The 27,103-nt window shown below is 34.8% G+C and overlaps 1 protein-coding gene across 1 annotated transcript in view; it reads right to left on the bottom strand.

Moving 5' to 3' along the window:
* Positions 1 to 27,103, bottom strand: part of RAVER2 (ribonucleoprotein, PTB binding 2) — a 90,222-nt gene that overhangs the window by 38,758 nt on the left and 24,361 nt on the right. Inside the window, exons 4-9 of the mRNA XM_077766124.1 lie at positions 23,308 to 23,777; positions 20,176 to 20,367; positions 10,943 to 11,069; positions 3,636 to 3,721; positions 1,572 to 1,676; positions 1,300 to 1,411 (exon numbers count right to left, since the gene is read on the bottom strand). Of these exons, the coding sequence (XP_077622250.1) occupies positions 1,300 to 1,411; positions 1,572 to 1,676; positions 3,636 to 3,721; positions 10,943 to 11,069; positions 20,176 to 20,367; positions 23,308 to 23,777 (1,092 nt within the window). The remainder of the gene's footprint in view (positions 1 to 1,299; positions 1,412 to 1,571; positions 1,677 to 3,635; positions 3,722 to 10,942; positions 11,070 to 20,175; positions 20,368 to 23,307; positions 23,778 to 27,103) is intronic.

Here is a 27,103-nt window from a genome sequence, read left to right as displayed (position 1 = left end):
TTTTTTTTTTTTGAGATCTAGAGAGCTGGTTTTTAAAAATCAGCACAACACCGGTTTAGAAAACATTAATATTTGTGAATAGACACCAATTTAACACACGAAAGCTTTACATTTTTATGTAAAGGAAATACCAAGAAATTCTGGAAGAAATTAAAATTTTAATAGAAAAATTTTTAACGATTCCACTTTTTAAAAATCTGTGGCTCACAAGTAGAAGAAAAGAGCTAATTTTGATAATTATGTTAAGTCAAATTTATATTTTACAAATTCACTGAACGAATTCCTTAAATTACTTCTAATACTAAACATTTAGAGGTGGATACTTCAGTTCTTCTAGCAATGTATTTATTTGGACATTTTGAATTTTAAATGTTCTTAAAGCAGTGTATGTGAAAGCAAACGGCTTATTATTTAACCTAACATAAATAATAAACACGTGCATAAACTTTTGTTGATACAAAATTTAATTTTTTGGACAGGGCCCATCATACTATAAAAATTTCTACACTTGTCTGTATACCAGTTTAACCTTCACCCAGTCAATTCCAATAGTCAGAATTGATGCACTTATTTGATCATTTGACTTGTTGGCTTTATGTAGAGACAAAATATGCTACCCTATATTTAACTGCAAGTTGTTGTTTTTTTTTAATTACTGGTGTCTCTTCTCTTTTCCCAGCATAATCACTTCAAACAAATTTCAATTACACCTCAAAGTGAAAGTTTCTTCCAAATCGCATTCCAATAAGAAATCCTGGTATCCCACATGCCCTTGTTTTTCTAAAAAATAATTGCTTTGTTTAAATTTGTCATCTCTTCAGAGCACAGAGTACATGGGTTGCTATTTTTCTTCTACTACTATTTTGGTGATCACATTTAAAAAATAATACAAATAAATAATCAAAGTTTACCAAAATACCACATATTTCTTTAAAAGCTAAGGGTTTCTCATTCAGGCAAAAATTAAACGGATACCTATATAATATGCTGTCAGCCCAGTGGGCAGCACGTCACCCTCAAAGGGATCTATGTCTTTGCTTCATGCTGCTGTGAACCTTCATCAAATATTAAAGCACATCCAACAGGGGAAATGTGATCTTGGCATGGAAGCAAGTCCATCAATAACTTACCAATAGTTTTCTAATATTAAAAATAGAAAAGCCACGAGGGCTCTTAAAATTTTAAATGACTAAAACTCAAACTCAACCTTTCTGTAAATAAAAGTAGAATACAGGTAAACCATCTTTAAATCTCAAATCTGACTGTTTCTGGACTTCTCTGAAAATGGAGGTCATTTACTTTTATGTGCTTCTCCATGATGACCCAACTCCGTTTTCAAAGGAAGTGCTGACCCCATCCCTACTGCGGTTTGAAGTACCATGGCTGGGGGATCTCCAAGTAAGCCCGGCTTCTGCAAAAGAAGAAAAGAAAGTAAGACTTCTGCTCATGGCAGCAGTATATCACCAAATGAAAAGGTTACCCATGTGAACATTCATAAACAATCTGACCAACAGCCTGAATACAGAAAAGGAATGAACTCAATTCAAAAGAAAAAAAATGCCCATACTTACATTATTAGTAGGAATATTCTCAAACTTCATTAATTGTTGCTGTGCCAATGGTACATGAGACAGATTCTGAAGGAATAAATTAGAAGCATTACCCATAACTGTGCTCTGTGAAAATGATAAAGCATCAGGTTAGTTTAATTTTGAAAAGCTACTTTTCACAGAACCCAATTCATTTTAAAGTTCAATTCTCCAGTTGATCTGAGCAAAAGCAACAGCTTCTTAATATTCTACTTTACTACTTCAGGCAATGCTAACTAATTCTTTTAATAATACAAGATGTGACCATGTGGTCATGAAACTAACTCCACATCCTCTCCTCTTTTTCTGTCATCCTTCTTCCTCATCTCTCCCCTTTTAGGCTTTATGTCAGTGTCATTCAATCATTTATTTATTCATTTAATCATCCAACACATATTTACTGAGCACTTTCTATGTGCCCAGGTACAGTGCTACATCGTGAGAAATACAAAATACGTATGATCTCCCCTCACAGATCTTAGAGGCTCCTGGGGGAGTGAGACATTAATTAACATTAAAAACGTATCATTACAAATGGTGATGAGTATGAAAGAAAAATACAGGAGCTATGAGAATAGGTGGGGATTTCATTTAGGTTGGTGAATCCAAGGAAATTGTCCCTGAGGAACTAACACTGGCACAGAGANACTTTCTATGTGCCCAGGTACAGTGCTACATCGTGAGAAATACAAAATACGTATGATCTCCCCTCACAGATCTTAGAGGCTCCTGGGGGAGTGAGACATTAATTAACATTAAAAACGTATCATTACAAATGGTGATGAGTATGAAAGAAAAATACAGGAGCTATGAGAATAGGTGGGGATTTGATTTAGGTTGGTGAATCCAAGGAAACTGTCCCTGAGGAACTAACACTGGCACAGAGATTTGAAGGTTGTGGAGAAAGAACTAGGTGAAGTCTGGGGGACTTAGGTGGTATTGAGATGGGGAGCATTGCAGGCAGAAGGAACATTGGGAGCAAAGACCGAAGGAGAAGAGAGCAAAGTCCTTTGAGGACCAAAAGCAGGCCACTGTTGCTGGGACTGTGATTCCCAACGAACAGGAGAGGCAGCAGAGGCCAGCTTGGACAGGCCTTCTGGGCAAAATTAAGCATTCTGGTCTTAATTCCAGCTTAACGATAACCCACAACCCTCGGACCAACTATTCTGGTCTTAATTCCAAAATAAAGAGACTACTGTCAACAGTCTGAACTCTCCTCTCATGTCACTCTTCGCAGCTTATTATAATTAATTAACATTTGTTTTCTATATTTGTTGAAATTCTTCAAGAAGAAAGGACTATGAATGTTATGTTCAAAGCTATAGCCTCAATGACCAGTAGAGTGTCTAGTACATGTTAGATTCTCAATATGTTGACTAAGTGAATGAGTAAAGACCCTCTAATGTACAAGGTCCTATGTTAGATTCCAAAAATGGAAAGTAAAAGAGAAATCTTTTTCTTGAAAAGCTTGGTTCAGAACTAGACATTCATTCATTAACCTACATCAATCACCTAGTATATATTAGGGTGGTTTTGTAATTAGGCTTCTATATAGACACAGCCTTAAGCAGTACCAGAAATTAGTGAGTACTATTTATCTCCAATATTATATTTATGTATACAAATTCATTTAAAAATACTTACCTGAAAAAGGTAAGAATATTTTTATTCTTATATGAATTATTTTTATATAAACTTTAAAAATTAAGAGTTCCCATTCATTCATTTTTTGCTTTCTGTGAATACTTTGAGTTAAGACCACAAAGGACTGGTTTTGACTACTCATTTCTAGGAAAAAAAAATGCCACAAAATACACCTCCTGCCTTATTGCCCTATAAAAACAGAAATCAATAAGCAGATAGAACAATACTTCCTTGATCAGCTTAATTTGATCTGATGTCCTCACTGGCTACAGTTATTACTAAGGATTTTTTTTTTTAAGGATAAAATACTCATTTAACTTCTCAAGAATTTTAAATGCTAATAGCAAACAAATGAGTCACTCCAAATGTTTGATACTTCAGTACTGGATGCCATGTATATACCTGATGTGCTTTATTCAGATGTAAAAATGCAGGGGAGATGGATGGACTCATCAGATGTGGCAAGCTGTGAGGTGTTCCAAGAACTGCTTTAAAGAAATAAAAGTCAATGTTTAACTTCATAATATATATGGGATTAAAAAATAAGACAAACTCAAAAAAGGGCAAATAAATATATTTTTAAAACTTTTAACAAGTTTATTTTAAGGTCAATTACATACTGACCTTGTCATACACGAAGTAATAAGCTCCCTTTCCTGTGATTCAAAACTAGAATTTGATTTCAAATCCAACACCTTCTGTTAAGATAATAAAACACCAAGCCTAGCCTTTCTCTTCTCTAGTGTTAAGGGCAACAACACTAAATCCATGGGGTAGTAAGTATAATACTAACTGAACCCTTGTCATTTGCTCCATATTTTTGTTAGATATTTGGGGTGTGTTGGCAGGGAGTGGGGTGGGCGGGAAAACCAAGAATATGCAGTCTTTTCCTCTGAAAAGCTTCCAACCCACTTAAGAAGAGAATATATGTACATAAAAATATTTATATAATAAAAACAAAAGAAACAGAGGTGCCTGGATGGCTCAGTCGGTTAAGCGTCTGACTTCGGCTCAGGTCATGATATCACAGTTTGTGGGTTTGAGCCCTGCATCGAGCTCTGTGCTGACAGCTAGTTCAGAGCCTGGAGACTCTTTTGGATTCTGTGTCTCCCTCTCTCTCTGACCCTCCCCTGTTCACACGGTCTCTCTCTCTCTCAGAAATTTAAAAAAAAAACTCAAACATTAAAAAAAAAAAAGAAACAATACTGTACATAGTTGATAAAAGGGATAAGTGGTATCCACACTTTTTATCAAGTTTGCCTGAGTACAAATACCAGAGTATTTATTAAAAGAGACGTTTTCAAAATAAATAATATATAGACAAAACTATGGGATAGAAAATATGTGAAGTAATTTCATCTAATTATTACAGCACAACTAGAAATGGTCAGGCACAGAGAGTGCTTCAAAATGTATTTCATCTTAGGGAGCCTGGTTGGCACCGATGGTAGAACATGTGACTCGTGAGTGGGCCATGAGTTTAAGCCCAAAATTGGATTGAGAGCTTACTTTAAAAAAAAATAAAGAATTGTATTGTCTTAGCTAAAACATGGAAAGAGCCTAAGTGTCCATCNTTAAAAAAAAAAAAAAAAAAAAAAAGAATTGTATTGTCTTACTTTTAAAAAAAGAAAATAAGTGCTTAAAAAAAGCAATTAATCTAATCAAACACATTGGAAATTCATATATAACATGTCTACAAGTTTATCCCATGTTTTAAAAAGTACAAATTTTTATTACTTGCCAAACTAGTCCATCTTTAAAATTGCTCAAAAGTGTTTTCTTTGGGGGCGCCTGGTTGGCAGATTATTAGGAAACAGTGATAAAAATGGTCATTTCATAACAATAAAGGGGTCATCAGGAGGATCCAACAATCTTAAATGTGCCTCAAATAACTTCAAAATATAGAAATTTCTAGAACCAAAAAGTAGACAAACCCACACTATGGTTAGAGATTTCAACACCACCTTTCTTTTTTTCTGCTAGCCACTGTATTTTGTTATAAAACATTAAAAATTAGTTTTTCACAGCTTTTAATGAATACAATATTCCCCAGTTTAAAACAAACACTACCAGAATCAAAACACTCTGGAAATGTCTATAGTCTCACATATAACAACAGCCCTTATCCTTAACTTCTCCCATTGTGTCCCATCCTGTGCTCCTCAAGAAGTCTTGAACAACACCATCAATCAACAATAAGTACAAAGGACTATAACAGATCATGACCAAATGAGGTTTACCCTAGTTATAAAAGTTTGGTTTAACATTCAAAAATTAATGTAATTCATCATGCTAGCAGAGCAAACAAAAACAACACTATGATCATCTCAAATAATGGAGACAAGCACTGGATACATTCCAACAATTATCATGATGAAATTTCTCTGCAATATAGAAATAGAAGGCAAAGTTCTCAGCTTGAGAAAGAACATCTGTTAAAAACTATAGCTAATATAACAATAAAAGGATGAATGTTCTCTCCTCAAGATCAGAAACAATGCAAATATATCCATTCTTACCAGTTCAATGCACAAATTATGCTGGGATTTCTGTCTATTGCAATAAAGCAAGAAAAAGAGGTAAATGTACACATATTGGAAAGGAAGAAGTAAAATTGTGTTTATTTGTAGATTACATGATTGTGTATATAGAAAATTTTAGGAACAAAACCAACAAGAAATAATAAGCTAGGTTGCAAGATATAATATATACAAAATCAAGTGTACTTCCATATGCTAGAAATAAGAAATTCGAAATTGAAATTTAAAAAGCAACTCTATTTAAAATAGTATCAAGAAACATAAAATACTATAAATTACTCTGACAAAATATGTGTAAGATTTGTACCTTGAAAATTACAAACTATTGCTGAGAAAAATTAATAAGACCTTAATTGAGAAAATGTACCATATGTATGGCTCAACCTGAAAACTGTTATCAATACTGCCCAAATTAATATAGACTCCACATAATCCCAATTAAATTACTGCCATTTTGTCATGGAAACTGTCTGGTTCCAAAATTTATATATTAATACAAAGGAGAGAGAATAGGCAAAACAAATATAAGGATTTACACTAACTGATTTCTGGGTTTGTTATAAAGCTGTGTTTATCAAGACAATGAAGTATTGGGATAAAGACAAATATTTAGATGATGAATGGAATAGAATGGAGAATCCAGAGACAGAACCATACATACATAGTGAACTCATCTTCGAAAAAGGTTTCAAGCAATTCAATGGAGAAAGGATAACCTTTTTAAATGATGGTGGAACAACAGTAAAAAAAAATTAACTTGTAACCTTACTTCACATCATAAACAAAACTTAACATGAACCACAGATCTACATATAAAGGATAAAATTATAAAATTTCTCAAAGAAAATATAAGAGAGCCTCTTAATGACCTAAAATTTGGCAAAGATTTTTAAAGGATTTCTTAAATTGACAAAAGATGTACAAATTATAACAGAAAAATAAATTGGACTTTGCCAAAATAATAAATTTTGCTTTTCAAAGGACACTGTTAAGAAAATAAAGGAAAACTTACAAAGTGAAAGAAAATGTCTGCAAACCCATACATACAACAGTGGACTTGTATCTAGAATAAATACTTACAACTTAAGAAAGACAACTCAATTTTAAAATGTGCAAAAAATTTAAAATGATATGACAAAAAGATATGAAGATGACTAATTAGCATCTTAAAAGATGTTCAAAATCATTAGTCAAAAGGAATAGTCAAAATCACTGTGAGATACTCCACAGAAAGGCTAAAATTAGAGAAGGAACACATCAAGTGTGGTGAGAGTATTAAGCAAACTGGGGACCTACATAATTAATGGGTGAGAATGCAAAGAGGTTTAACCACAAAGGAAAACAGATGGGAGAGTTCCTTATAACTTAAACCTATATCTACCACATGTCTCAGCCATTCCACAGCTACATATTTAGCGGAGAGAAATAAAAGTCTACAGAAAGACTAACATACAGATGTTCACAGAAATTTTATTTGTAATGATCCCAAACTAGAAGTAACCTAAATGTTCATCAACAACTCAATAGATATGCAAATCTATTCCATTCATGGAATGGAATACTGCTCCATTAAAAAGAAAAAAAACTGATACATGAAACAACATGAATGAGTCTCAAAAAAATAATTTTATTTAATTCTGTTTATATAAATTTCTGTGTGATTCCATTTATATCAACTTCTGGAAAATACAAACTATAGTGACAGAGATCAAATCAGCAGTTTCTTAGGGATGGAAGAGAAGGAGATTGCAAAAGGAAATTTTTGAGAGTTATAAATATGTTCATTATTTTGATCATGGTGATATACATATGGGTGTACACTGATATCAAAAATTATGTATATAATGGTTTTATACATATGTCAACTTATAAATTTTTATAGTCTAAATGTGTGTAGATTAATATGCAATTATACCTCAATAAAGCTGTTAAAAATACAAGTTAGACTCTAAGTGATTGCATACTAGTTAAAATTTAAAAGGGACACACCCATATATAATGAAAGAAGTCTCGAATATTTACATTGTATTTCCAAAATGGGTTAAAAGGTCTGGGTTGAAGACAAAAGGTCAGTATGGTCAGAGTAACAGAACATAAATTGGGTCTGGGAGGAAAATTAAGCTAACGGAAGTGTGCAGATGAGACAGAAGAGGCAGACAAGAGTAGCTGGGCATTTATAGGCCAGGCCATTTGTGAGTAAGAAGGTATGTACAGGTTGTGGAACAAAGATACAGAGGAAGGGGACTGATCTGTAAATAAATATTTAAGTTCCTTTCATTATAAATAACAGTTCTGTTTTAGGTGCATGAGATGAGTAAGACATAAATCTTTGCAGTTATGGAACTTACATTTTAGTGGGAGACACAAGCTAAAACCAAGAAAATATGTGTGAGTTATTTGAGAAGGAAGAAGAGCAAGGATATAAATATAAATATATATACTACTTAATATAAACATAATTATAAGGAATTATAATTCTTAGCTTGCTCAGAGCCCTCTGTGAAGAGCTGAAAATACAGTAAGGGATAGAGTTAAGATATACTAAAGGACACAGTAAAGGAAATACAAGCGGAACTTATGATTAACAAGACACTTCATCTTTCCTAACCACCATGAAACTTTCCATACATCCTCCAGAAGGTTTGCACGTGTTCAAGTGAGGTAAATTAATCCTCATCCCTCGCCACTCCACACAAAGGAAAAAAGCAAGTTTGGTGAAAGAATTTCTCCATCAGTGTAATATTGAAACATTCTATTTCAAAACTGTGAAACTAGCCCTAAAATAAGCATAACTTATTTCTTGGCCGTACATCAATCTGAGTAGAGAAGCAGAGTAGAGAATTATATTCTTAGATGAAAAGAAGAGACAAAAACTAATATTGAAGAGGACTTACTAAAGAGAGCCCAGAGTCCAAAGGTATGGACAATACTTTCTAAAAGACCCAAGAACATGATATACTTCCTTCAAACACTAATACAATCTTGGGCTACATTAAGAGGAGCAGAATGATCACAGGAGGCAAATCCCAGCATATTCTGTGCTGACCAAAACCCATTTACAGGGTATGTTCATGTCCATGTACACCTTGTTCTGGACAACCCAGAAAATCTAGACTATTATCTATGAGAGAGCAACTAGCTGGGGAAGCTTGGGACATGTTATGGAAAGCCAAACATAAAACAGTAGTCTCCAAAGAAGTTAATGAGGTATAGAAAAAAAAATACTAGAACTCTTGTTCACGTTAACTCTCACCTTCAAATAAAAATATTAAGCTTTATCACTTCTTAATATACAGGTCAACAAGGATGCATTTATATAACTGGCACATAACTGATACATATACATGGGCCTCTGCTCAAAATTTATTTTACTGATAGAGCTGCACATTCAAAAAATAAATAAATTTTAAGAAGACGACAGACCTGGAGAAGAGAAGACAGGGAAAACCAAAAATGACTAAGGTTTCATGGTAGTTGTCTTTTCAAATACTATTAGAAGTCCTTTCTTAAGGAAGAAGGAAGAGATTTATTCTGGGTTTCTTCAGAGGAAGAACTAGAATAAGTGGCTAAAATTACAAGGATTACTAACTAATATTTAAAAAAACAAAACTTCTAGTAATTAAATCTGTCAAATTAGGGAATATGTTGCCTTGGGAAATAATGAGCTTCTCATGCTTTAAGTTATCAAGACATAAAAAAAACTACCTCTATACCATTAAAATTGTAGAAGAGATATCCGATTATATAACAGGCTAACTCAGAAAAACCTCTAAAGTTGCCTACACACAAATAATTGATGATTATGGGACATATTTATTACTCTGAATATTGCTGTACAATAAAAAATTTAACTAGTTTTTGTCCTTGGTTCCTAGAAGGAAAACTAGATCCTTAGAATCTTCTGAGTGCTACAAGTATTTTTGTTATGCTAATGAGGTGACTCAGGGTGGGCCCTTACGTGGGGACTGATCTTGTCAAAAACACCAACTATGTGATTAGGGGGTTGGGGCTCTGGGTCATGTGATATCAGTGGGACCTCTGGATCTCCAGAGAGAGGAGGGAAACTGAAGACTGAGTTCGGTAACGCTCTTCATGCCTTCATAAGGAAACTCCAATAAAAACTCTGGATGCCAGAGTTCCTTCAGTAGAGATCTCTAGCCGGTGAACACACTGATGTGCTGGGAGGGTAATGTGCTCTGACTCCACAGGAAAAGATCATAAAAGCTCTGCAGTCAGGGCCCTCCTAGGCCTAGGTATAAGAGGATTTTCTTTTGGTTGTTTCTGAGTTGTAGCCTTTATAATAAAACTGTAATCATAAGTATAGTGCTTTCCTAAGTTCTATGAAGTGTTCTAGCAAATCATCAAACCTGAGGTGGTCCTCGGAAGCCCCAAGTTTGTAGCCAGCTGGTCAGAAGTACAAATGGCTTGAGGACCCCCTGAACTTACAACTGGTGTGTAAAGGAGAGGCAGACCAGTTGGTGACTAAGCTCTTAACTTCTGGGGTCTGTGCGAACCCTCGGTAGTTAGTGCCAGAACTGAACCACAGTCCATTAGTTGGTGTGAGACCAGTTGGGGTTGAAACAAACATAATGTATTTAAACATTTTTGGGCTAAACTTTAGTATTGAATTCACTTCATAATGCTAAAGAATACATTTTATGTACATACAGTTGTGCACTTCAAAAGGTAAGTTCTTATTAAAGGAGGAATACTAAATAGATATTTAATATATAACAATGTTATAAAGGTTTCCACAATGCTTTTGTCATTTTCTACAAAGTAAAACTAGTTTTCAACAAAAACAGTAAGAGCAAAAAGGAAATATAACAGTAGCATTTTTGAACAAAGCAATTCTAAACACATTATTTAGAAAAGTCTCATATCCTCTGTTGATACAGCTCATAACAATGTAGCATGTTAATTATCTGGTCTTTAAATTCCTGCAATTAGAAGCTAAACTGGTTTTAATATTTAATATTTATTAAAGGTAAAACAAATCAGAAAACACATAAGCAGGTTGTATCAAAACAGTCAAAACATAGTATCACCTCACACTGTCAATTAAAATTGACAAATCCTAGAAAAATATTTTTGGACTAATTTAAATGTGTTTTTCATGTAAAACGCACAAACTGACTTTTATATTTAATCAGTGTCCATGGCGCTTACCTGGTTTAACAGCTCGCCCACAGAGCTGGGGTTGTAGAAGGACTTGTAACAGGGCAGGGTTGTTTAAACTTTTCATAATTTGTACAGGATTTGGCTCTGGAAGTAAGCCTTTTTGACTACTGTGCATCTTCAATAAATACAGAAACAGGAAATATTACAACAAGGATAAGTACAAAAGATGAAATTTTAAAGGCTTTCATCCAGAAATTCCCATTCATTTGATCTTTTTTAATGATAAAAACAAATTGCTTTACATGATACATTATATATTCTACCACAATTTCTAGTTACAATGTTAAGGTATAAACTATATATACTGTACAGCATATACTAAAATCCTCATAAAATGTCTCAGTGAAATACAAATTGGCTCTAAGAGGACTAACGATTTAGTAAGATAAAACAAAAACAATTTAGTTAGCTAAATCTCTTCATACAAGTAGAAAGATGCCAAGGATATCTGAATATATTAACAGAGAGATAACCTGTCGATGCAGTATGAATACCTTATACTACAGAAGAGCCTTCCTATAATGTTTATCCAAAGCATAATAATGTGGGTTGCCTTACGAATAAAAATTTTCTTATAATAAAGGTCCTTATTAAGTTAACCTTCTGATACAAAGCTAACTGGACTCACATACATGTAAATCAGGAGCTTCCTAAACATCTGAAATTGTTTTCAGTTTTAAAAACCAACCTGATAGATGAGAATACTAACATAAGGTTAGCATATAAACTTAGTTCATAAACATAAAAAACTATAAACTTCTAGTCATGAAAAAAATGGAGAACTGACAATGCACCTGGAATCCCTCTCTCAACCCAGATGCTGTGAAAGTAGAGGGGCAGGGTGGCAAATTTGACAATGGGACACAAAACCTGTGAGAAATCCCTGGCGAGAGAGCAGGCAGCAGGTCCCAGTGCGGAGGCAGCCATCAACAAAGAGCCTGAGACAGCCTGGACCTACAGCCAGTTTGGGGAAGGACTGCTTACTTGTGCAACTATGTTGCTGCCTCCACACTGCCCTCTAGAGGTGAGGGCTTTCTTGGCCAGCACAAGGAGGGGAAAACAGCAGCATCAATTTAGTGACAGCCACAGGACCAATGAATTAAGAGTTTCTCAAAGGTGCAGGGCTGCCTGGTTGAGGTGGGGAAAGGGTTGCAGCCAAGGACAGATAGTAAAGGCAGAGGTTCTCTGCCTAGCTCCTCACCTGCCTTCCCTAAACCCTGGCTAAGATGAACAGGCTTTAGCTCTCCCCGTCCATCCTCTACTCCCTCAACCTCTAAACACACATACAGGGAAGCAGATACCTTCCCAGGGAAATACGTATTCACAGAACACAACAACTAGATATGTGGAGAGAATGGAGCCCCTAAAAATTATAAGTAACAAACTATAAGAGACACCTGTAAGAAACAAGCCAGAATTAATGGCTAGGAAATAAGAATGCTGCATAGTAAAAGACATAACAAATATCCTTAAAAAACCATTTTTATGAGTAACGTGAATCAAGAAGAAGCAGTTACAAAGAAGAATCAATTTGAAATAGTGGGTATGAAACATAAACATGTTAGAAAAAGAGAAAAGCGGCCCTCACCACATACTTAGCATTATTCTAAGCACTTTACATGGATTGTTTCACTTAGTTTTCTAAAACAACTCTACAGAGTTGGTACTGTTATCACGATTCTATAGACTAGGAAACTGAAGAAATTCATACACAGCAATACTCTTAACCTCTATCTTGTGCTTGAACAGATAGGTTAAATAGTGGAATGTGTGTTGCTGAAAAACAAAACAGTGACTGGAAAGATCAGTTCAAAGAACGTTCCCAGAAGACATCAGAAAAGGATAAAGAAGTGGAAAATACAAACAAACAAAACAAAACATGGAAATAAGAAATGCAAATAAAACAAAAGAGACAAAGCAAGGCAATGAAGAGGCTAGATGTGTCAACCTGTATAAAACAGGAGTCCCTGAAGGAGAAGAATACAGAATGGGATCTGTGAAGAAATAATGGCTGAGAACTGCCTGTCATCAAAGAAAAATTAAAGAGCACACAATGAAAAAGGTTCACAGTGTTCAGGATATGATGCATAAGGAAAAAAAAAACACCTAGTCACATTTGTGGATATGAAATTTAAGAGTATCAAAGATAAAAATGCTAAAAGCTTCCAGTGAGAAAGAATGTGTTTCCAAAGGGAATGGGAAAGGAATGTCATCTCCCTCAAAGCATTAACATTGGATTTAAGAAGGCAACAAATTAGTATTTTCAAAGGGTTAAAGGAAGAAATTTGAATCTAGATTTTTATAGTTTTATATTCAGCTAAGCTATTACCTAAATATGTGAAAGAAAAATACTCCCAACTATACAAATTCTCAAAAGCTTTTTTTTTTTTACCACATTAATACCTTCTCTGAAAAATCACAGAAGATGCAGCAAATGCAAGACAATATTACATGATATGTGCAAATAAACACATATATGAGGATAGTTAATTTCAATCTTGCATACAAAACCTACTACCATCGGGGGAAATATTTAAGGCAATCATAAAATAAAAATATAGATACCAATATGGTGGTAAGAGGGACAGGAGGAAGGAAGTAGGATGGAGATAAGAATGAGTTAAGTGGCTCACTACTGTTATTCGACATAGTACTGGAAGTCTTAGCCTCAGAAATCAGACAACACAAAGGAATAAAAGGCATCCATCTTGGCCAGGCAGAGGTCAAACTTTCACTCTTCACAGATGACATGATACTCTATACAGAAACCCCAAAACATTCCACCAAAAAACTGCTAGGACTGATCCATGAACACAGCAAAGTTGCAGGATATAAAACCATTGCACAGAAATTGGTGGCATTCCTATACACTGATAATGAAGTAACAGAAATCAAGGAGTTGATCCCATTTACAACTGCACCAAAAACCAGAAGATACCTAGGAATAAATCTAACTAAGGAGGTGAAAAACCTATACACTGAAAACTAATGAAAGAAATTGAAGACCCCAAAAAAAAGAAAAATATTCCATACTCCTGGATAGGAAAAACAAATATTGTTAAAATGTCAACACTACCCAAAGCAATCTACATATTCAATGCAATCCCTATCAAAATAACACCAGCATTCTTCACAGAGCTAGAAAAAACAATCCTAAAAATTGTATGGAAACACAAGGACCCCGAAAAGCCAAAGCAATCTTGAAAATCTTGAAAAAGAAAACCAAAGCTGGAGGTATCACAATCCCATACTTCAAGCTGTATCACAAAGCTATAATCAAGACAGTATGGTACTGGCACAAAAACCGACACTCAGATCAATGGAACAGAATAGAGAACCCAGAAATGGACCCACAAATGTATGGGCAACTAATCTTTGACAAAGCAGGAAAGAATATCCAATGGAATAGTCTCTTCAGCAAGTGGTACTGGGAAAACTGGACAGCGACATGCAAAAAAAAATGAACGTGGACCACTTTCTTACACCATACACAAGAGTAAACTCAGAATGGATGAAAGACCTAAGTGTAAGACAGGAAGCCATCAAAATCCTAGAGGAGAAAGCAGGCAAAAACCTTTTGACCTCAGCCACAGCAACTTCTTATTCAACACATCTCTGGAGGCAAGGGAAACTAAACCAAAAGTGAACTATTGGGATCTCATCAAAATAAAAAGCTTCTTCAGGGTGAAGGAAACAATCAGCAAAAATAAAAGACAACTGATGGAATAGAAGATACTTGCAGATGACATATCAGATAAAGGGTAGTATCCAAAATCTACAAAGAACTTATCAAACTCAACATCCAAGAAACAAATAATCCAGTGAAGAAATGGGCAAAAGACATGAATAGACACTTCTCCAAAGAAGACATCCAGATGACCAATCGATACATGAAAAAATGTTCAACATCACTCATCATCAGGGAAATGTCAGAATAGTTTTAGAAATTTTTTTTAATGTTTTATTTATTTCTGAGAGAGAGAGAGAGAATGAGAGAGAGACAGACAGACAGACAGACAACGTGAGTAGGGGAAGGTCAGAGAAAGAGGGAGACACAGAATCCGAAACAGGCTCCAGGCTCTGCGCTAGCTGTCGGCACAGAACCCGACGCGGGGCTCAAACCGGTGAACCGTGAGATCATGAACTGAGCTGAAGTCGGATGCTTAACCAACTGAGCCACCCAGGCATCCCAGTTTTTGAAAATTTTTAAGTGAACATAAAGTGAAAAACAAAAATCAAGCTTTGAGTATAAAAGGAAATCATAAAATAATTTTAAACATTTATAATCTGAAATTTATGACATTGTTTAGAATTGTTGAATCACTATATTGTATTCCTGAAACTAAAATAACACTGTCTATTAACTAAAATAAAAATAAAAACTTAAAGGAGTACCTGGGTGGCTTAGTTGGTTAAGCGTCCGACTTTCGCTTAGGTCATGATCTCGCGGTTCGTGGGTTCGAGCCCCGTGTCGGGCTCTGTGCTGACTGCCAGCTCAGAGCCTGGAGCCTATTTCGGAGTCTGTATCTCCCTCTCTCTCTGACCCTCCCCCGCTCACGCTCTCTCTCTCGCTCTCTCTACTAGAAATAAATAAAAAATATTTAAAAAATAAATAAATAAAAACTCAAAAAAGCCAAAAGGAAATTAGTGACACATAGCATTAGTTAAAAAGAAACTTGCTTTAAATAGATTCATCAGAAAACAACCAAGATTGAAAATAAAGGTGCTAAGTATTGATATCAATAAAGACAGAGGAGAAAGAGTAAGCCTGAAAAAGAAAAAAACAAGGATATTATAAAGATAAGGGCAGACACTGTGGAAAACAGTACATAGGTTCCTCAAAAAAATTAAAAACAGTATTACCATATGATCCAGTATATCTCTATCTCTCCAGTATATCTCCAGTATATCTCTGGAATTAAAATATCTCTACTGGATATTTACTCAAAGAATATAAAAACACTAATTTAAAAAGATACATGCACCCCTATGTTTATTGTAGCATAATTTAACAACAGCCAGGATATGGAAGTAGTCTAAGTGTCCATTGATAGATTAATGGATACAGAAGAGATGATACACACACACACAAAGGAACAGTACTCAGCCAAAAAAAGACTGAAATCTTGCCATTTGCAACCATGTGGGTGGATCTAAAGCTAAGTGAAAAAAATCAGAGAAAGACGAATACCTAATAATTTCATTCAAATGTGGAATTTAAGATACAAAACAAAGAGAAAAAGAAAACTAAGAAACAGACTCTTAACTATAGAGAACAGATGGTTNGGGATTCGGCGAAATAGGTGAAGGGGATTAAGAGTACACTTATCATGATGAGCACTAAGTAATGTACAAAATTACTGAATCACTATACTGCACACCTGATACTAATAAAGCATTATGTTACCTTTACTGGAATTAAAATTTAAAAAGGGCAGAAATAAGCGAAAGATAGAAGTAACAAACACAAGAAAAGCTGTTTCTCTAAAAAGATAAAACATGGAAATCTTATGCAACACTGATCAAAGAGAAAAAAGTTATGTATGTAAATAAATAAAATAGACAATGAAAATGAGAACAGTAGGAGCACCTAAGTGGCTCAGCCGGTTAAGTGTCTGACTCTTGATTTTGGTTCAGGTCATGATCTCACTGTTCATGAAACCAAGCCCTGCACTGGGCCCTGTGCTGACAGTGTAGAACCTGCTTGGGATTCTCTCTCTCTCTCTCTAATAAATTTTTAAAAAATGAGAACAGCAGAGAAAACAAATTTTAAAAATAATATTATAAATGACTATGTGCCAATAATTTTGAAAAATTAGCCGAAATGGATGACTCTGTGGAATATAATCAAATGCCACATATGGCATAGAGACAAAAATAAAACCAAAATATCTAAACATCCATAGAAGGAACTTTAGTGGTAACCAACGATCTTCCTCTGTATGAGTTTCCAGGAGTAGGTCTACATGATTTTACAGATAAGATTTCTCAAATTTTGAAATAGGCAAGCCCTAATTTTATATGAGTTGATCTATGAAATAGCAAAAAAAGGGGCAAAAACTGTTTAAATCAGTTAATGAGGTCAGTATTCCCTTAATTCAAAAATAAACAACAGGGGGTACCTGGGTGGCTCTGTCAGTTAAGTGTCTGACTTTGGCTCGAGTCATGATCTCCCGGTTCATGGGTTCTAGCCCTGTGTTGGGCTCTGTGCTGACAGCTTAGAGCCTGGAGCCTGCTTCAGATTCTGTGTCTCCCTCTCTCTTTGACCCTCCCTGCTCACAAAATAAATAAAAACCATTAAAAAAATAAATGGCACAAAAAATTTTAAGCATTGTCACTTGTGAGCACACATGCACAATAAAATATTATCCAATCAAATCAAACAATGTATTGGCAAAAATATTATCAATTAGAGTTTATAACACAAGGATGGTTTAAATTTTTTTAATGTTTTTTATTGAATTGAACTATTTATATAACATCCCGAGGATGGTTTAACATTAGAAAATCAGTGTGATTCAGCACATTAAAGAATTTAGGGAGAAATCATAGGATTATCTCAATAGTTACAGAAATACTCTGATAAATTTTAGTACCTATTTATGATTCTTTTTAATTTTTATTTAAATAATTTTTTAACATTTATTTATTTGAGAGAGAGAACGAGAATGAGTGGGGGAGGGGCAGAGAGAGAGGGAGAAACAAAATCTGAAGCAGGCTGCAGGCTCTGAGCTGTCAACACAGAGCCTGACTCAGGACTCAAGCTCATGAACCACAAGATCATGACCTGAGGTGAAGTCAGATGCTTAACCAACTGATCCACCCAGGTGCCCTGTGATTTTTTTTAAATCTCAGGAAATTTGATAAAGTATATGTACCAGGAACCTGTAGAAAGCATCAATGCAAATGCATTACTTTTAAGATCAAGAAACGTTTACGGTTTCTCATTATAACTGATATCCAATCATGAAGGGCCCTGCATGCCATGCAAAGGAATCTGAACTTCAGACATTAAAGAATATTTTTTTTTTAATATTTTTTATTTATTTCTAGGAGAGAGAGACAGCGTGAGCAGGGGAGGGTCAAAGAGAGAGGGAGATACAGACTCTGAAATTGGCTCCAGGCTCTGAGCTGGCAGTCAGCACAGAGCCCGATGCGGAGCTCGAACCCACGAACCACGAGATCATGACCTAAGCGAAAGTCGGACGCTTAACCGACTAAGCCACCCAGGCGCCCCCAGACATTAAAGAATATTAAATAAGAGGATGACACAATCTGATCTGAGGATGGAAAAGATCACTCCTGAGACCTGGTGGAAGATGGATTACAGTGGTGACCACACAGAGGGTTATTCTCATCACCAAGGTGAGAAAAGATGAGATCCTGAGTAAAGTAACAAAGATGTTGACAAGTCTCAAGGATTTAAGAAATGTTGGAACATGCAACTGAAAGGATTTGCTAATATTTTTGACATTTAGATTTGAGCAACAGGTGAGGGAAACCAATCATGATTAACTGAGTTCTTTGTTCAGATAATTTTAGTTTGGGTGAATTGGTGCCACATATAGAACACAGAATTGTACATGTATGTCACATATTTGTAGTGGCATCAAGCCACCTAGAAGTGTGTTCTTCTCCTGGTGCAAGTGGGTGACTGGATGTATTCAGAGTTGTAACCTCCGCAAATCCAATCCCACATTATAGAACACAGAAAAACAAGTTTCAGAGAAAAGAGTTTTGTTTTGGAAATCTTAAAATTGAACTATTTATATAACCTGAAGGTAGACTGTTAATAATCATTTGGAAATACATATTTAGTGCTGAGGGAAAGTTGGTTCAAAAATGTATGCTTGTAAGTCATTACCGATAGGCAATAATCGGGGCCACTGGAATATACACAAAGAAGTGAGAAAGCCAAATATGAAGTCTAATGATAGCAGCCATCGGGGAAAAAGAAGAAAGGGAAGGAATGGTTAGGAAGAAAAATAATGGTGGGGTAGAATTCAAGACGGTGGAGACTTTTAAAGAGACTAAGCAATAAGACGCTGAATAGTGCCTATTCAATTTGAATACTAAGAAATATCTATTAATCTTAATGGGAACAGATTCACTTGAATAGCTGAGGTAGAAACCATAGTTATCAGGCTGAGACAGAATGGGAAATGAAGAAATGGGAAATGACAGCAAGTAGGGGCTAATTGTTCAAGAGGCTCCAGTTGTGAAGGAAGAACAATACAAAAGCCAGTTTCTAGAGAGAAATTTTAAAGGAAAGGATCTGAGCATGTTTACAAGAAGATGGGATGGAGCTAGTGGAGCAAGCAGTGAAAAACTGTAGAAGGGTAAGAATCAAGACCCTTGAAGATGGGAGACATGGTCATGAGCCCCTGTGTTGGCAGGAGGAGGCACAGCTCTTCCTCCAAGAGAGCAGGGATATTTGTCCACAGATGAATCATAAATATCTCTGGCATTTCCTAGCATGGAGTGTGTGCCTGGTAGGTACTTGTGGAATGAATGCTACTGAAGAGAAAAGGAAGTGAAAACTGGGGACACATTTGCTGGGGCAGTATGAGAAGAGTTGAATGAATGACCAGCACACGACCTTTGTATTTCTAGAAAGTAGGAGCCATGACCATCTGATAGAAAGGGCTAAGGCAGCAACAGAGCTTAAGGTTTCAGGTAGTTGCTGTAGAAAATGGAGAAGAGAGGCTGATGAGAGATGTGAAGCTAAAGTTTTTCTGGAGACCAGCCATAAACGCAGGACACACTTATCTAGTAGCACCAAGCCACCAAGGTGTTTGTTTTTCTTCAAAAGGACACAGGTGCCCTGGCCGCAGAAGTAGGTGACTGGATGAATTCAGAATTGTAAACTCGGCACCTCTGATCCAACACAGACCATTTAATCAGAGGCATGATGACATTGACAGTCAAAGGACAGCTGAGGCCGTGACTTAGGCAAACTAGGACAGGAAAACGACAGGAGAGCCTAAGAAGGAAAGGCAAACTACAGACGAAGGGAGAAGGGATCCAGGACCAGAGGAGGTTAAAGAACAGGAAGGGGAGGGCAAGAGATGGGAGACCAGGAGCAACCTCCTATCTTTCCCTCCTTACCCCATCTTTGTGTAATGGAAATATAATGAAAGTCCAATGAATGGTCAACTGTTTGGATAGATTAAAAAAGTATTAGCATTCTTCTTTATCCTCATAAAGAACATTAAACTTACCACACGTTGAGCTGCTATCAATGCCGCTAATGTACTTCGCCCAGGTGCTCCTGGGGCACAGAAGGAAACTTGGACTTTGCTTCCCTTGATGGTCATACCATCAGTGGCTTGCTGAACTTCTTCAGCATGCTCTGCAGTATTATATTCCACCACTGCAAAGCCACCAACGTAACTGCCTTCATCCTGTGCAAGCTGATTTAACACAGTTTGTTAAAAGGAGAATCCTAATATTTAGTTAGAAATATTTATTTTCAGTATATAATTTTCAAATTAAAATACAAATGTATCAGAGCATGATACTGGTGAAAATAATGTATTCTTTCTATCTAACATTAAAGGTTTCCTATTGTGGGATGCCTGGCTGACTCAGCTGGAAGAGCATGCGATCCTTGATCTTGGGGTCATACGTTTGAACCCCATGTTGGATGCACAGATTACTTTAAAAAATAAATATATAAATAACAAATATTCACTAGTTACTTAGATGCAGTCCTGAAGATAGGATGATAAACAAGATTCTGTCAAATTTCTTTTCAATCCTTTGATTTTCTAATTTAAGAGTCAAAGCTCAAATGATAATATTTCCTCTATATTAAGAAAGATGTATAACTGATAATTTATCGAAAAATGTAGAGACACGATAAATAAAACTTCCTTTAAAATAAATTTACCAGATACATGGACAATGAAAGATACTGAACAATTATTTGACCACATATCTATGTAAATTAGACTTTATATTATCAAGAGAAGAAAGGTAGGAGGAACCATATTAAACTTTTAATTCAATATTTCAGGCAGATCTGAGGAATTTGGTCAAGTATTCCAAAGCAAACCTTATGTCAGAAAATTGTGCCCTGGGTTTGTTAAAATACCATATGCAACACACAAGCTTTATTTCTGAATGTGCCCTAAATAAACTCCTGCAATGCAGAACTCGATTTATTTCCAGTCACCCACCTGTAAGAGTGTAAAGGAAGATACTAAAGTCCTGGATCTGTAAAGACTGGTACAAAGAGCAAAAATAAGAACAAAATAAGACACTAAAAAGTTTCTAAGTTTTGAATATGTCTGAATTATCTTAAACACATTCACTCTATAAAGTGGTAAATGTGATCAAATTCAGCATGGTATGTCTTTGAGAAGACACAACTAAACATTTGTTTGGATTTGGCATCTCATAAGTTCATATTACAATTAAATCATTTCTTAGTCCTTTTTAGTTTCTTTTCTCTTATTTTTGAAGTTTTACTTTCTAACTATACAGTTAGACCAAATTTCTACTCTTCCTTCACATTCTTCCTTCCTTTTAGAACTTTCCTCATGAAACTTTTCTTCCATGAAACTTTTCCAATCACATGGGAGAAAGGGAAAACATCTACCTCTTCTAAACCTTTCTCCTACAACACCATTCTTCTTGTAATCCAAACCACATATAAAAATCAGATTTTTAAAGCCATCAGTCTCTTTGGTGTCCCCTTGATTACAAGGTAAGAGACTATATTCAATAAAGTCCATGTCCACCTGCCAAGCAAAAGAGCCTAAATTTCACAGATCCACTGATAAAGGCATCATAAAGTAATTGTATTAATCTTTTTAAAAATCTTTTCAAATACTTATTATTCCTGGGTCATTATGGAAACTTTCATGCCTATATAAATTATAATACCATTTTAATTCTTTCAAAAGACAAAATCATCTAAGTCCACAGCATCAGTAGTTTCAAAGTTTTTTTTTCAGTTCAATAGGAGAGCCATTCAAATATGTATTAGTCTGACTTCTGATCTAGTTAATTTTCCATTGTTTTTAAATATTTTAACAGAAGCTAAATGGCCACTCACAACTAGTATAACAAACATGTTTCTACCAATGACCAGCTGGATTAGAGAACCTTTCATGTACCTTCCAATTCTGGGATTCATAATTCAAATACAATTTGTGATAAATGGCTTTCCCCCTCACATTTGCCTTGAAGGCTTCAACAATAGCTACAAAGAATTATGTATGACCTCAGAATATCACTATACAATTTTTAGTATTCAAAAATAGCATATGGATTAGAGAATCATTTTTCAATAACTGGGTAAAGACTTGATAAAAGATTTGTCACAAAACTTTCTAATTGTATGAAGCTCTTGGATGGTTTCTTTGATGTTTATATTGGGATTGGAGGGGTAGAAATGTATGAAAAAGATAGTAGGCATTTATATATATATATACTTACATATATATGATTATAGTTATATATTATAGTAACATTTTAGCTATATAGAATATATATTATTTAAATATACTATGGTTATGTGTGTGTGTGTGAATAACTCCAAACTTTCTACTGTAATAGTAGAGACTCAACAATTACATGATTAAAGAAAGCTGTGAGGTGTTGGGGGTAGGGAGCAGAGGTTAAGAAGAAAAGAAGCATGAGAGAGAAGAAGTGAGAGAAGGAAGAAATTAAGAGAAGCAAGAAAGAAGAGTTGGTCAATTGCTATCAAACACCTATAGGGGAGGGATCTTATAGTATATGTCTGTGTCTATTTAGAAGAATATATTTAATTTTACTGACAAAGGGCATGAAAATTCTTACCAGTGTTGTTAGTTTTTAAGATCTTCTCTAAATGTCTCACCATGATAACATTAAGACAGAACTATACATTCTTTGTAAACCTAATACTCTTCTGTCTTCCATTAATTACATCACTTTTTAGACAGAGTTTATCATTATTTGGTTGTCAGTACCTTGTGCAAGATTCTTAGGTATTGAGAGAGTACGTTTTTATTCTCTATATTTCTAACTTTTAGCAATATAGTGTCTGGCACAAAAGAATAAGTAAAACTCGGTGGATGAATGGATCAGTGAATGAAAGCCTAGGCAAATGGATGGAATGAGGAATGAGGAAGTGATGGGTTTGCTAAGACATACTTAACTATATAATAATATAGGTTGACCCACACACAATAGGAATTGATTTAAAATTTACCATGAACTTAAAGTCTTCATTACAGACTAAAGAAGAATTAGATTATCCATGGTGATATTCACATGGGCATAATAAACTTGTGAGTGCATATAGAATAGATACTTAGGCAGATATTTTCAAATATTTCAAATGATACCTGAAAAATACATACCTGGCAAAACACAGGTTTATGTATACTGGAAAAAAATTGCAACAGTTCTTCTGAATCCCTGTAGTCACTAGGGAGCTTATCTATACAAAGGCACTTAGAATGAATTAGCTCTGCGGCCAACAGATTAACATCCATCCATTGTGCAAACAGAGCTGATGCTCCCAATTGTTTACCCAATAACTCCAATCTAGCCTTTGCGGCAAAGTCCTTTTTCATGTATTCCACAAATCCATAGCCTTTGGAATGGCCAGTAACCTCACTGTAGACTAGAAAACATCTCTCGATATTTCCATAAGCACGAACAAGTTCTTCAAACTCTTCTAATGTGAAAGAAGTGGGTAAGTTGGTAATACACAGCAAAGCATCTGTTGGCTGGAGCTGAACAATTAAGTCCTTTCCTCGAAAAGAATATTGATGAAACATCTGAATTGCATTCTGGGCTTGTTCCCCATTCAGTAAGGTAACAAAAGCTAGAAGATAACAAAATGAATTAAAGTTTTGTCTAAGCCAGTGTTTTCAAACTTTTTTGACTATGACCTACAGTAAGGAATATATTTTTGGTGACTCAGTACACACACACACACACACACACACACACACTTCACATGTTTCTGAAACAAAAGTATTAGGAACTAAAACTCCTGTCACATGTAATGCACTCTGATATTTTCTATTCTATTTCATTGTGTTTTTTAAGAATGATACCACCCAGTAATCTAATTTCATGACCAGTGACTCAAATCAAAGTATAGGAATTACATCAGGAGTTCCACTGTAAGATACTACAACGTTGTTTTGTTTTTTAGTTTTATAGTATTTCCAAACTACATACAAATTTCAATTTTTCCAACTATGTGTAATATAATTTCATAAAGTCTTAAAACCTGTCTTTCATATTGAAGCACTTAAATACATAAAGTAAATATTAACAGACAGAAAGCAAGAAATTGACAGTAATACAATAAAAGTAGGGGACTTTAATAGCCCACTTACATCGATAAATAGATCATCCAGGCAGAAAATCAACAATCAAACAGTGTCTTTGAATGACATACTAGGACAGATGGATTTAATAGATATAAACAGAATATTACATCCAAAATCAACAGAATATACATTCTTTTCAAGTTCACAAGGAATATTATCCAGGATAAACCATATGATAGGCTACAAAAAAGTTTCAATAAATTTAATAAAACTTAAATCCTGTATCTTTTCTGATGATTATAGTATAAAACTATAAATCAATCACAAGAAAAAAAACTGGAAAAAAACACAAAGGTGGAAGCTAAATAACATGCTACTAAATAGCCAGTGGGTCAATGAAGAAATCAAAGAGGAAATTAAAAAATACATGAAGACAAATGAAAATAAAAACACAATGTTCCAAAATCTTTGGGACACAACAAAAGCAGTTCTAAGAGTAAAATTTATAGAGATACAGGCCCACCTCAAGAAACAAGAAAAATCTCAGTCGAACCTAATACCTAGAGGTATTAGAAAAGGAAGAACAAACAAAGCCCAAAGCCAGGAAAAGAAGAAAATATTAAGATCAGAGCCAAAATAAATTAGAGACTAAAAAAGACAATAGAAAAGATCAGTGAAACCAAGAGATAAAAGAGCATCAAAATTGATAAACCTTTAGCCAGACTCATCAAGAAAAAAAGAGAGGATACAAATAAAATCAGAGATAAAAGGGGAATTAACAACTGACACCACTGAAATACCAAAGATTATAAGGGAATACTTCACAAAGTTATATGGCAACAGGCTGGACAATCTAGAAGAAATGGATAAATTTCTAGAAACATACCATCTTCCAAAACTTAATCAGGAAGAAATAGAAAATCTGAACAGACCAATTACTAGTAACAAAATTGATTTGGTAATGAAAAACTTCTGACAAAGAGAAGTCCAGGATCGGACTGTCTCACAAGTGAATTCTACCTTTCATTTAAGTAAGAATACTGATTCTCCTGAAACTATTCAGAAAAATAGAAGAGGAAGGAAAACTTTCAAATACATTCTATGAGGCCAGTATTACCCTGATTAAAAAACACAACAACAACAAAAACCCAGAAACACTACAAAAAAAGAAAATCACAAATATTCCTGATGAACATAAATGCAAAAATCCTCAACAAAGTCTTAGCAAGCTGCATTCGGCAATACACTGAAAGGATCATTCACCCAGATCAAGATGGATTTCTTCCCAGGAGACAAGGAGGTTCAATATTCACAGATCAATCAACATGATAAACCACATTAACTTAACAAAGGATAAAAGTCATACAGTCATCTCAATAGATGCAGAAAAGGCGTTTGACAAAATTCAACATGAATTGATGATAAGCTCTCTCAACAAAGTGTGTTTAGGGGGGACATACGTTAACCTAAATAAAGGTCATTCATGAAAAACCCACGGCTAATATCATACTCAATAGTAAAAAGCTGAAAGCTTTTTATCTAAGATCAGAAACAAGACAAGAATGTCCACTCTTGATTCTCATATTTAACATAGTACTAGAAGACCCAGCTACAGAAATAAAACAAGAAATAAATAAAGGTCATCCAAATTGGTAAGGAAGAAGTTAAACTGTCACTACTTATAGATGGCATGATACCATAGAAAATCATAAAGATTCGACCAAAAACTACTAGAATAAATGAATACAGTAAAGCTGCAGGATATACAATTCATACATAAAAAACAGTTGCCTTTCTGTACACTAATAATTAAATAGCAAAAAAAGAAAACAATCTCATTTATAATTATACTAAAAAGAATAAAATGCCTAGGAATAAATTTAACCAAGGAGGTAAAAAGACCTGGACATTGATGACATAAATTGAAGATAACACAAAGGGGAAGATACTCCATGCTCCCGGATTGGAAGAGCCAATATTGTCAAAATGTCCACACTACCCAAAGCAATCTACAGATTTAATGCAATCTCTAACAAAATACCAGCAACATTTTTCACAGAACTAGAACAAATAATACAAAAATTTATATGGAACCACAAAGAACCTCAAGAAGCCAAAGCAATCTTGAGAAAGAAGACCAAAGCTGGAAGTATCACAATCCTAGGTTTCAAAATCTACTACAAAGTTGTAGTAATCAAAACAGTATGGTACTGGCACAAAAACAGACACATAGATCAATGAAACAGAGAGCCCCCAAATAAACCCATACCTATATGGTCAATTAATCTGTAACAAAGTAGGTAAGAATACACAAGGGGGAAGACAGTCTTTTCAGTAAATGGTGCTAGGAAAATTGGACAGCCATATGCAAAAGAATGAAACTGCATCTTCTTACACTATACACAAAATAAACTCACAATGAACTAAAGACTTAAATGTGAGACCTGAAACCATAAAACTCCTAATAGTTGTAAAAAAAAAAAAAAAAAAAAAAAAAAAAAAAAAAAGGCAGTGATCTCTTGGACATCACCCTTAGTAACATATTTATAGACAGGTTTCCTTATGCAAAGGAAACAAAAGCAAAAATAAACTATTGAGACTACACTAATTTGCCCAGCCAAGGAAATCATTAACAGAACAAAAAGACAACCTAACGACTGGAAGAAAATATTTGCAAGTGATGTATTTGATAAAGGACTGATATCCAAAACATATAAACTTATACAAATCAACACCAAAAAACAATGTGATTAAAAAATGGGCAGAGGGGTGCCTGGGTGGCTCAGTTGGTTAAGCACTTGACTCTTGATTTCATTTCAGGTCATGGTCTCACAGTTTGTGAATCAAGCCCTGTGGCAGGCTCTGCGCT

This window comes from Crocuta crocuta, unplaced genomic scaffold (assembly GCF_008692635.1).
Source record: "Crocuta crocuta isolate KB4526 unplaced genomic scaffold, BGI_CrCroc_1.0 scaffold155, whole genome shotgun sequence".
NCBI classification, from domain to species: Eukaryota; Metazoa; Chordata; class Mammalia; order Carnivora; family Hyaenidae; genus Crocuta; species Crocuta crocuta.
The sequence above is the reverse complement of the archived record's forward strand: the minus strand, read 5'-3'. Positions and strand labels throughout refer to the sequence as shown.